The sequence below is a fragment of the Bos mutus genome, chromosome 18 (assembly GCF_027580195.1).
Source record: "Bos mutus isolate GX-2022 chromosome 18, NWIPB_WYAK_1.1, whole genome shotgun sequence".
Lineage (NCBI taxonomy): Eukaryota > Metazoa > Chordata > Mammalia > Artiodactyla > Bovidae > Bos > Bos mutus.
The window spans coordinates 23203705-23216682 of NC_091634.1; the positions used below are offsets into that span (position 1 = coordinate 23203705).

At 40.0% G+C, this 12978-nt stretch overlaps 1 protein-coding gene across 3 annotated transcripts in view; it reads right to left on the reverse strand.

The window, feature by feature from the left end:
* Positions 1 to 12978, reverse strand: part of PHLPP2 (PH domain and leucine rich repeat protein phosphatase 2) — a 63350-nt gene that overhangs the window by 4277 nt on the left and 46095 nt on the right. For all 3 annotated transcript variants that reach the window (XM_070388049.1, XM_070388048.1, XM_070388050.1), the window contains 7 exons: positions 12057 to 12212; positions 9572 to 9772; positions 6133 to 6295; positions 5820 to 5950; positions 4307 to 4417; positions 2800 to 2994; positions 1230 to 1461 (listed from right to left, as the gene is read on the reverse strand). In XM_070388049.1, coding sequence (XP_070244150.1) covers positions 1230 to 1461; positions 2800 to 2994; positions 4307 to 4417; positions 5820 to 5950; positions 6133 to 6295; positions 9572 to 9772; positions 12057 to 12212 — 1189 coding nt within the window. The remainder of the gene's footprint in view (positions 1 to 1229; positions 1462 to 2799; positions 2995 to 4306; positions 4418 to 5819; positions 5951 to 6132; positions 6296 to 9571; positions 9773 to 12056; positions 12213 to 12978) is intronic.

Here is a 12978-nt window from a genome sequence, read left to right on the forward strand (position 1 = left end):
CCTAAGAAAAATCTTAACAGCATTAATTAAATTCTGTAATAGACTAATCAAATAAAAAGTTATCTTTTATCTTTCACTTGTTCTGACTGAAAGACCCTCCTAAGATCATAGTTCCAGAATCTTCATAGCATCAACCACATTAGCAGGATAATTTTTTGGTTTTGTGCTTCCTTGGATGGAATCTTTTAGACAGTCCTCATTGTAAAATTCTGACAGGACAGCCCAGAAGTGGACCCATACAAATAAGAGTCCACTGATCTTTGACAAGGAGCTAAGGCAATTTACTGCTGGGACAACTGGACATTTACATGTCCAAAAAAAAAAAAAAAATCTGGACATGGAGCAAGCTATACTTATTACAAAAAAAATTAATTCAAAATAAATCACAGATCTAAATGTAAAAGACAAAACTTCTAGAAGACAACACAGAAGAAAATCTAGGTAACTTTGGGTTTGGCAATGAGTTTTTAAATACAATACCAAAAGCATGACCCATGAGGGAGAAAATTGGTAAGTGGGACTTCATTAAACTAAAGACTTCTGCTCTGCAAAAGACACTACTAAAGGAATGAAAGACATGCCACAGACTGGGAAAATATTTGCAAAACATTTCTGATAAGGACTTGTATCCAAAATACACAAAGAACTCAACAGTCAAGAAATAAACAATTAAATATGGGCAGAAGATTTGAACAAAATTCTGCTTTGTAGTAAACAATGTTTACATGTAATTGCTAAAGTCTCTTTGAAAGCAAAAGTCCTATGTTAATGTCTGAAAAAGGAGAAGAGTTATGAAATACTAGAAATACTGATGCTTCTTTATTTAAAAAAAAAACAAACAAAACAATACCAGAATATATTCAGCCATAAACAGGAAAACTACTGTGAAACTTTGCACTTCAGAACAGGGATGTCAAACTATAAACTTTTTCTTCTTGTGTTTTGGAATAAAAAACCAGATGAAAATTAACCAAGGGGGACATTTACATTTATTTTACATGTTAGGTATAAGTCTAAAGACCACAATTTAGGATTTTTCATTTCTAATTACTTTGCTCTTTCTTTCTGCTAGTCATTAGCTGCTCATTAGATTGTCTTCTGTTACTATTATCTGGATTGAGTACAATTTACAAGGCTTGATAGGAATAAAATGGACTTTCGTTGTTCTATGTAGAATAGCATTCATTAGATTCGAGGAGTAGAAGTGACTGGTGGAGAGTAAGATTTACCTCTGTTATGATGGCTTTTTGGTCCTTCACCCTCTGAGCCTCCTCTGGATCCTGTTCCAGGCTGAAGACTTTAGAGAGTGGCACTGGCTTCCCACCTCGACACAGGACTGCTTGGCATGTGCCAACATTAGCCACAGTCAAGCTAAAGCTATTCATTGGATCGGCAGTGTCAGGACGGATGTAACAAAGGAGAGCTGAACAGCCTAGTTTCTGGCCAGCCATTCCTAATTTCCTGTTTAGAAAGAAAAGAAAATGAAAATGGCTAGTTTTAGAAGAAAGCAGCGGTCCTTCATATCCAAGACTTCCTCGTTTTTCTGTTGACCATGAACCCACCTCACCCTCATCCATCTTGATATGAGTGATGATGGTGAAGAGAGCTTTGCCTTCTACTCTTAGCTAAAAAATTTTACCAAAAGGGTGGAGGCAGAGAAGGCAATGAAGAGGTAACTTTCTCTGCTGCTTCTGATTGATCATAATCGGCAATGACCTAACTCAGTGGCTTCTAACTGAAGCAAATCAGAATCATCTGAAGTGCTTGTTAAGTTTCTGATTTAGTGGGCAAAGGGCTGGCCCAGTAATCTACATTCCACCAAGCTTCTGGTGATGCTGAGGCTTCTGGTCCTAGAACAACACTCTGAACCACTTACTTGGGTTGTAAGTTCCCCAAAAGAAGGCCCACAGTTTTCCTTCTATTTCTCCCATGCACATGTTGTCTACCCCTAACCCCCAGCACTTGGTACACAATGCTAAGCACAGAGCAGATGCTATCAGAAAGATCTGGTTTCAGATTCCAGCTCTCCCATTTATGGGCTATAGATCTTCAGCAAATTAATGCTCCAAGAAATTTTTCCGATTAAAATACTCACCTCCTCGGCTTATTTAGAAAATTAAAGATACAGTATGAAAAATGCTTGAAACTGTGCCCAGCTCTTGGGAAATGCTTCATAAATTGAGTTTCCTTTCCCAAATGCTTTATTTTGCCAAGTCCCTAGGCTCAATTCTATTACTGAAAAATAGACTTCTTTCCCAACATCTTTGTGTTATAATGACAGATGAAACCAGCTTGGGCTCCAGGCTGTTCCATCTGAACCTTGAGTATGCCAAGGGTCACTCTCTCAGTTGTACGTATGCTTTAAGCAGCCCACCTGCTGGGCAAGATGCTCTGTTAGCCAGTTTGGTTTATAGGGTGTTTGCCTTTAAGTGGCTTAGGCATCAGCGAGGAGATTAGTTGGTAAATCCTCAATAATAAGTATTTTAAAAACAAGAATCTGATGAGTGCTTAACCTCTGTAGATCACTGACCCTTAGGAGAATCTTATAGAGGCTTAACCACCTTCCTTCCCCGAAATGCACATAATACATACATAACCTATTACACATGCTGTCTGGGCTTTCCAGATTCTCAGCAGCCTTTGGTTTCAAGAGAGAAAACAGTCGGCTCCCACAGGCTCTTTAAAGAGCCACAGTCCCCATGTTCCATGCTGATGGACAGAACGGTCATGAGACAAAAATCAAGATCTCACCTTGCTCCTGTACTTATAATTGAGACCCAGACCAGCCCACCTGCTTACCTGTGAGATACCAAGAAGGTGTTAGCCATGAAAACTGTGTCATTTGTTGACTGCTGTACCTCTTCCAAAAGCACGTCTGCCATGGTACACTGGAGAAGGCGAGGGAGCTCCTCATTCCGGTCACCATCAAACATGCCATACACAGCTCCCACCCCCTCTGCAAAGTTATCCACAGCTAGAGCAGATACACATAACCTATCACAGAAACAGAAGAAAGACAGAGAAAGTCGTTGGCAAAGCATTCTTCTCCAGGGAGCCTTCTTTAAAAAAGGAAGAGAATTTCCTAGCAGTCCTGTGGTTAGGATGCACTTCCAACACAGGGAACACAGGTTTGATCCCTGGTCAGGGAACTAAGATCTTGTATGCCATGTGGTGCCCCCCAAAAATTAAAAAATTAAAAATTAAGTGCTGATTGAGAGTGGAGAAGAATAGTGGTAAATCCCCATCTACACATGTAAAAAGTGTTACACAGAAGATAAGTAAGCAACATCTTAAAGAGTTGATGTCATAAGAAATGGGGGAATTCAGCCACATTCAGGAGCAGTGTATATTACCTTAGCAATGTAATATTGCGAAGGTAATATAATTACCTTCTGTAATGTATTACAGACCTGGAGAAGGAAACGGCAACCCACTCCTGTACTCTTGCCTGGAAAATTCCATGGACAGAGGAGCCTTGTAGGCTACAGTCCATGGGGTTGCAAAGAGTTGGACATGACGGAGCGACTTCACTTCACTTCAATGTTACAGAAGGCTAGAAAGATGTTTTTTCTCAGTAGTGATAAAGGCCTACTATCAACACTCTTTAGTCAAAGACTTCCCCAAAGCGTACAACACTCTTGGAGCTCAACAAGTTGGGTTTATCATGTAACAACAAGAGAAAGCACACCATGGGACTCAGGAGTATATTAGCGGGTACTGGAAAAAAACTAGTACAGGATTTGGGTTTGGCTGGATCACTTTGGGGAAAGTCTAACAAAGTGGGGGGTCATACTAGATTGGGTGCTGTCAGAAAGCAGGGCTATTCTGGGACTTCCCTGTTGGTCCAGTGGTTAAGAATCTGCCTTCTAAGGCAGGGAGTACAGGTTTGATCCTCAGTCAGGGACCTGCCTCAAGGTGCAGCCAAAAATTTTAAAATATACATATTAATAAGAGAAAAAAATGTTTAAAAAAGTTAAAAAAAAAAAAAAGAAAGCAGAGCTATTCTATGGTTGATAATCAACAAATCTTAACTACAGGGAAAGAAAGTTAGCATGGGGACAAAGCTGTGATTGATAAAGAAAGGAGCAGTAACTCATCTTAGTCATGAGGTGGGGTTTGAGTATTCTGTGCACATTCATCTTGTTGTGTCTTACCAGATCACGGTCTCAGAGGAATCTTATCTGATGTTGACATTCTGTGATTTGTTTATGTCAAACCAGGAGAACAACATGGCCTAGCTTTCAGCATTAGATCTGTTCCCAGATGTCAAGAGAATTTTCTCAGTCTTCACGGCCATGATACTCACTTGTTTCTCTGTCCTGCCATCTCAGCCAGTCCGTGGCTCCAAAAGGTTGATGTAACTGTAGAATCAGTTGTTGGCAAAGGTTTCTGATCAATTTTCAGGGTGGTGATATGGCTGTGGGAAGTGGAGGAAGGGAGGTTTAAACCTTACATGTGTCTCTATTTTACAAAAGCTATCCCAACAATAATTTGTTTTTACAAAATAATCTGTTGACATACCAAGACTCATTTCCAGAGAGACCCAAGAAAGTAGTATGCTGACCCACAGACCAAGAAGGAAGAAAAAGAAAGAAAAGGGGTAGGAGGAAGACATACGGGCCAATTTTGTAATAACTGATGCCATTCATTTCACTCAAAAACTAAGCACAACAAAAATTTCTAGTTTCAACCAACTGTCTACTTAGTTGAAGTATTTTGATACAGTGAAGTCTTGGTACAGTGAGTGATTCTGCACTGTCTTAAGACATAACACAATGTAATCTGTGCCACCTAAATTACCTATGCCTGCTATATGATCAGACCACTCAAGATAGCTGTTCTCTTGCTCTCTGTACCTCCCCTGCTTGACCAATTCCTGTCTCACTCACACCCTACTCACCCGACTGACCTTCCCCTCTTAATCAGAGAGCCTAATCATAAACTCATACATAAGGCCCCACCCCACCCCTGATCTCCCACAACTTCACCCAGCCCTAGCTAGTGACTGTTCTGATCTTTAGATGTGAACTATCTCTACTATGACAGTTTATCAAAGGCACGGTGAGGGGGCGTGCTCCTCTGCTGTTTCCCAGGTAACCGATGCCCTCTCCGTCTGTAGTAGATACTACCGTGTCCTGCACGCCATCTGCTGCACATGGTGGTGTTGCTCTAGGACCTTGGTTCAAACAAGTGTCTTACTGGATCACGGTCTCAGAGGAATCTTATCTGATGTTGACATTCTGTGATTTGTTTATGTCAAACCAGGAGAACAACATGGCCTAGCTTTCAGCATTAGATCTGTTCCCAGATGTCTAGAGAATTTTCTCAGTCTTCATGGCCATGATACTCATAAACATAAACGGTTTGACATAAACAAATCACAGAATGTCAACATAAGATTCCTCTGAGACCGTGATCCGGTAAGACACAACAAGATGAATGTGCACAGAACACTTACACCCCACCTCATGACTAAGATGGGTTTGAACCCCCTACCCTTTAAACCATGATGTCTCTGTTGCCACCTCTGGGCTTTTTCTTTGGTCATGAGGCTGGGCAAGTATAGGCTTTGCAAGCCTGTGGGATGTAGCCCCCTATAAAGGTACTGGGGTGCAGCTGAGCAGCAAACATGATGCTGAGCTTGATTGTTGGACAGAACACCCAACACAAACTGGATCAAAGAAGAGAACCGAGGGACTTTATGACCTAAGTCATCCTACAGCTTTAATAAACTGAGGTCTGCAGAGTCATTATGAAGAACCACACAAGGCTGGTGGGAGTAAGAGCACACGTGGATTCAACTACAGAAGTCTTCCTACCTAAATGTGTCCAGTGTCTTGTGTTCCAGAACAAGATTTGTATTTCCAGTCAGGTCCAGGTCTTGTAAAGTAGCAGGCAGAGCCTCTGGAATCAGGATTTCGGTCAAGTCATTGCAACTTAGGTCTACAAACTGAAAGGAAAAGGGAGAGATTAAGTTAATTCTTAACTCCCTAACGTTCAAACTCCCACTATATCCTCAAAGGGAATTTCATTTCTTCCCAAGAGTCGATTAAATATACTGTGATCCCAAACTGCCACTTTCTTAGGAGTCACACTCCAGCCATCACCACAGGACACAGCAAACAGAAGTACCTGGATCTGAGGCAACTGCAGTATTTCTGGAAAAATACTGATGTGGTTGGAGTGGGCCACCAGAGTGTGCAGCCTTTTGCAGTTCGCAATGGTCGTGGGGATGGTTTTAAGCTTGTTACCACTTAGGTTTAGTTCCTCCAACTGCTCCAATTTATTTAGTTTGCTGAAAAAGAAACACCAAAATACCATACTGCACCTAAACAAGCAGCTGCCAAGCAAGTTCTACAGCAGCCAGAGTACAGATGGGACCAGCCTGTGGCCTGATTAACTGGCCATAATGAACAGCCACCACGGTGAACGAATGTTCCCACTGAGCCTCAGCCTCATCTGCAGCCTCATTTGCCTCCCTCTCAGTGCACTTTGAGAGCTGGAGTGTCCCACGGTTCTACTGCAGCTGCTGGATCTTCAGGGCAGGAACATCTTCCCAGGGTTAACCAGTCGACTAATTACAGTACTGCTTTGCCACTAACTGGTAGCAAAATACTGGGTAAGTTAGTGTCAGTGGACATCAATATCCTCAGCTATAAAATAAAAAGTTGTACTAAATTATCACTAACATTTCTTTCAGTTTTAATTTCCATAGTTATTCATAACATAATCCAGCTTCCATAAACATTATCGAGCGCCGAGCATAAACACAACCCTGTGCCATGGGCTGTGATGCAGGCCATTCACACTGTCCCACTGGAGTAAGCCAAGCTTTCTATGCAGTAAGCAGAATAGCTTCAGAGGGCCTAACACCTTTATCTAGATTTTTTCAAACTGTAAAGATAATAAACTGCTGTAACAGAAAGTTTGTTATTGCTGTTTACTTGCTAAGTCAAGTCTGACTCTTTGTGACCACATGGACTGCAGTCTCCCAGTTTCCTCTGTCCATGGGATTTTGGATGCAAGATTCCCTAGAGTGGGTATTCCTTCTCCAGGGAATCTTCCTGATCCAGGGATCGAACCCACGTCTCCTGTATTGCAGGTGGATTCTTTACCACTGGTCTACTAGGGAAGCCAACAACAGAGAGTTCAGAAAATAAAAAAAATAAATCCAGAGTACCACCACCAATCTGAAAAAGTTATTTTCATTTTGCTGAATTTCCTGTCAAATTTTTCATAAGCAGATTTTGCATTAACTCTGCCCTTTTCATATATCACAGGTAATTTCCATTGCTAGAATACTGATAAATACTTTGTAATAATTGAATTCCATGAATTAAAATTGCTTTCTTATTACAACAATAATACTCACTGAAAAATATTGAAAAATAAAGATGAACATAAAAAAAAAACTTTTAACCCCATGACCAGATTTAATCTCCAATGACAATTTGGTGGTGAGTATTCTTGTCCTTTTAAATGCATGAAACCCTATTTTTTTTTTAATTAAAACATGATGCGTATTACATGTACTGTTTTATAACTTTTAAAAAAACTTAAATCATATGTATTTAAGGTGTTCCCATGTCCAAACCTCATGTTTTTCTCTTACACAGAGACACAGCATCTATATCTCAATCAGACTCTTACTGCGTACCCAGAACTGTGGATTCTGAACACAGTCCAAAGGAAACAGAAGCCTTGGACTGTGCCCATGCAATTATAACGCTGTTCAGGAGATGACAGCAGACTTACGATTCAGGTTAGAACGCATATTTCCCTTAATACTCTGCTCCTGAATTCCATTTAGTTTTATTATCTATATTCAGATTACTCTAATTCAACATTCAGAAAACTAAGATCATGGCATCTGGTCCCATCACTTCATGGGAAATAGATGGGGAAACAGTGGAAACAGTGTCAGACTTTATTTTTTGGGCTCCAAAATCACTGCAGATGGTGACTGCAGCCATGAAATTAAAAGACGCTTACTCCTTGGAAGGAAAGTTATGACCAACCTAGATAGCAGAGACATTACTTTGCCAACTAAGGTCTGTCTAGTCAAGGCTATGGTTTTTCCAGTGGTCATGTATGGATGTGAGATTTGGACTGTGAAGAAAGCTGAGCGCTGAAGAATTGATGCTTTTGAACTGTGGTACTGGAGAAGACTCTTGAGAGTCCCTTGGACTGCAAGGAGATCCAACCAGTCCATTCTAAAGGAGATCAGTCCTGGGTGTTCTTTGCAAGGAATGATGCTAAAGCTGAAACTCCAGTACTTTGGCCACCTCATGAGAAGAGTTGACTCACTGGAAAAAACTCTGATGCTGGGAGGGATTGGGGGCAGGAGGAGAAGGGGACGACAGAGGATGAGATGGCTGGATGGCATCACCGACTCAATGGACATGAGTTTGAGTGAACTCCGAGAGTTGGTGATGGACAGGGAGGCCTGGCGTGCTACAATTCATGGGGTCGCAAAGAGTCGGACACGACTGAGCAACTGAACTGAACTGAGCTAGTCCAACAGTAAGTGTCATCAAATTAGGAGGACTTCATAAGTTTCAAGAGTATTACATCTGGTATTTCCCAAGAGCTTCATAAACTCATATAACTTATCAGTGATGTGTCATTTTCACTTTATCTGAACATATTTGAGGCCAAATGAACTAATCTGCTAGGATTTCAAGAGATCTATCACATCTTGAAATTAAGATTCTGCATTCACTTTAAAAGCTATTGTTCAAGTTCTTTCAAGGAAGCAATCAAGTTTATTGCACTTGTCTTCTATAAGCTCCAAATATTTTATAAACAATCACAAAAATTACAATCTCTGTGTTTTCTGTGTTTAGCACATTTCTAAGAAAATCTGTAAAACAAAACTAGGAAAAAAATAGTTTTCATTCAAATTGTATCAAATGATATAATTTTATGATATATATATAATTTCACTCAAATTATATCAAATGTCACTTTCTTATGTGTTTAGATTTTGAAAACACGATTTTTAGAAACTACCTTCATGGATTTTTCTGGCGTCAAATTTTCTAAAAAAATTTTTTAGTCAAAGGTATTTTGGAAGATACTTATTTCTCCACTGATGCTGTTTAAAACTTTGACAATACCAAATGTCTCTCTTATGTCTTATAAATGTAGCCTGGCTGAATACTATTCATCTCTGCAGTGCAGCTACCTGCACATATCTTTAACATCCTGCATTTATTACACTGCACTGCAACTGCCAATATTATAATACTCGTTTATTTCCCTAATTTAAATTCAAGTTCCTTGAGGACAGAGACTGCAACTTAATTATCATTGTCTCCCTAGTATGTACACAGGTCTTGACATACAGCAGACATTCAACCCATATACTAAGAATTAAACACATTTTAACCACAACCTCTGTGGTTAATGATACTTACAAAAGGGTACAAAGAGACCTTCTCATTCAAGTAAGGGATCAGTAAGTCGGTCAAGATAAAGTAAGAGCACCCAGTAAAAGATCTGTGACATAGTCTGACAAATGTGGAATCATGTTACATGTCTGAAACAATCAGAGTCTGGATCTGTTTACCTTGCAGGAAACGTCTGTAGCTGGTTGTTTGCAAGATGCAGGATGCGCAGGTGCGGATGCCCCACCAGGACGGGCACACACTGATCTGTCAGGAGGTTGTTGGTCAGGTAGAGCAGCTGTAACGCACTCAGACTCTCCTCCCCAGCACAGGCAGATGGCAGAGACTCCAGACTATTTGCAGATGCATTCAAGTATCTGAGACTGACAGACACATGCAAACCATCATTTCCTTTATGGCTATTTGCTGCCTTCTGATGTGGAAACCATCATGCCATCTTAGTGTGTAACAATGCCTTTCCATGCTCCCAAACTGATGACAAAATAATTTCCTCCAGGGTGTTTTCTCTGCTTGACTTTATCCAATGAAAGTTCCTTTTACTCAACTCATGCCAGTTAAGTTCCTGGGCTTCTGAACTGGCTTGATTCTAACCCAGCTTCATGTTTTTCTGTCTGTATGTCCACTGAAAGGATGCTGCTGAGTATTACATTCACAAGTATGTGAACTGTGAAGTCACCCTTTAGAAAAATTTTTGTCTGATTTTAATAGAATTATTTATTTAGCCACTCCCTCTATAATCCCTTAATTATGGGCATATTGGCTATTTCCAATTGTTTGTTATTATAAACATTGTAATGAATATCTTTGAGCCCATACCCAATTATTTCTTTAGGCTACATTTCCAGGAGCAGAAGCTGTGGGGTTAAAGGCTGCTGCTGCTAAGTCACTTCAGTCGTGTCCGACTCTTGCGCCCCCATAGACGGCAGCCCACCAGGCTCCCCCATCCCTGGGATTCTCCAGGCAAGAACACTGGAGTGAGTTGCCATTTCCTTCTCCAATGCATGACAGTGAAAAGTGAAAGAGAAGTCACTCAGTTGTGTCCGACTCTTAGCGACCCCATGGACTGCAGCCTACCAGGCTCCTCCGTTCATGGGATTTGCCAGGCAAGAGTACTAGAGTGGGGTGCCATGGCCTTCTCCAGGGGTTAAAGGCTACATATATCTTTAAGATTTTTATACATATATTGCCAAAATCAGCTCCAGAAAGGCTATAACAAACTATACTCCCACAAGAAGGATACAAAGAATGCGTTGGCTCATACTTTTGTCAACACTGAATATCATAATTCACTTTAACCTTCACCTATCTAATAAGTAAAACATGGTATGATTTTAAAAATCTGCCTAGCACAGAGTTTGGTAAATATAGAACATGGTCAATAAAAGGCAGTTAATGTATTATTAAACTTATGTGTTCTCAAGTCATCCTCAAACTGTGTGATCTGTATCTCCAGTTAGCTTTTAAGTTATTGAGGGTACTGTGTGTCTATATCTTTGTATGTCCCAAATTCTCTGTGCAGAGATACTAGTAAATATTATTGACAGTTTGCTACAACCTCTAGGTAACTTCTTTACTGCAGATTCTAAGGCTGTAAACTAATTTTATTCAGATTTCATCAGAATGAAAGGCATTGTAATGCATTACCAACAAATACTTGCTAATTAACAAATGTTACTGCACTAATACTCCATGTAAACTTTTCAAAGAGAAAATTTCCTTCATGCATTTTTTAGAATTTCCAAAGATTTTTAGGAAAATCCAACCAAATATATCATACATTAAGAGATGTATAAGCTGCCAAAAGCCTGGCATGCTGCAGTCCACGGGGTCGCAAAGAGTCGGACACAACTGAGCGACTTAACAACAACAAAGCTGCCAAACAAAGAACAAGTCAGACGCTTGTGGGCTAAATGCTTTTTGTATGCATCCTGCAGCCTTATGTTAATTACTACTGCTTCTCCCTGCTTTCTCCATGTCTAAATTGAAGACAATACTGCCTTCTCCATATTACAGAAGACTATAATTAAAAACTAGTTTTCATTGAATGGTGACATACGTGTTAAATAAACCTGATTATGGGTATTAAAATAGGAAGATTTACTATCTATTTGTTAATTTACAATGAGAAAGCAAGTAATACTTTTGGAACAATGTTGCATTTAAATGCACAGTTTTCAAAGCAGGGAGTAAAAAAGGCATGCAGATAAAGAGTGTAATTTAATGATAGTTTGGCAACGCTAGAAGCAAAAACTAAATTAACTTCAGTGGTATGTCCTTTTCCCCTAAGGCAAAAGCTGAAAAGTGCCCAAAGAAGCTGTATCAGAACACTGCAGCCTCTCTTTGAAAATCATAACTGTATTCCTTTTTTGAGATGAAAGCCTGAACCTTCCCAAGCTCTTGAAACCTGTTTACAACATCATAACTTCCCAAGTATTTGATGGTTATTTCACCTTTTGAGTTGAAGCTTCCTGCCTCCTAAGACAGTGTCATATTTTATTCCATACAAACTGCAAATAAGTCCACCTGTAGCCGGACTATGAAGTAAACACTCTGTAAAGATAGTTTCAAAGGTCACTCCGATGACAAGTCCAGGTAGTTTGCTTATCCCATTGTCCTGCTCTTCTCAATAAAATCTACAGCACTTACTTTAAGGCCTTAGAGAAGAGAGTATCTGGCAGCCTGGTGAGCAGGTTATGCTGGACATCCAACACCTCCAGAGGGATGTGCTCCACCAGCGTGGGAAGGCTCTGCACATGATTGTGTCCCACCATTAGTTTCCTAAGACTCAAGCTACTAAGGATTCTAAGGGAACAGAGCACAAAGAAACACCAACAACAAAAACAAAAAACAGGCTTAAATCTCTCTTCCTGAGTCTGCCCTTGGCTTTTAACTAAAATCAGCAAGTGTACAGAAACGTGTTCTTCTAGACAGTATAATCATTGACAGGTACCTGAGCCAAGAAAGCAGCCACGACCATATGTTTACCCACCACCCACCAGGAAGTCATTCAGGTCATTCTGGGGAAAGATGAACTAATGAAAGCACACAGCTCCAAACACAAAAAGCCCCAAACAAAAAAAGCAATTTGTGCCATAAATCAATTTAGATTTCAAGTCTAGACAGCCCTGAAAATTCAGTGAATTTATCAACATGAATATAATCAATTATAATAAGTTCATTAAAAAATTTATTGTAACAAAAACTATGACTTATTCAGTTCTTAAAATGTGCCAGACCATTTAACAATTAGGTTAGAAGGGTTAAGTGACTTTGGTTTGCCAAAGATCTCACATTACACGTAGTAAATGGTATACTCAGGATTTGGATTAAAGGCTGACTCTAATGCCATGTTCATACCTACTATGTACAAAGCCTCCTGTATACTTTTAAAGATTCTGCTAGGTAATGACCTCACATTACACATCTTGGTACCACCCCTCATCCCCCAATGTCTGTATTTTTCCCCTCCACATATAGAAACCCCACCATCTTATAAAGGTCAATTCAAACAGGTATTCTCCACACAGCATCCCCTAATTATTCAAAGTTCTGAATTTCTAAGGCATGT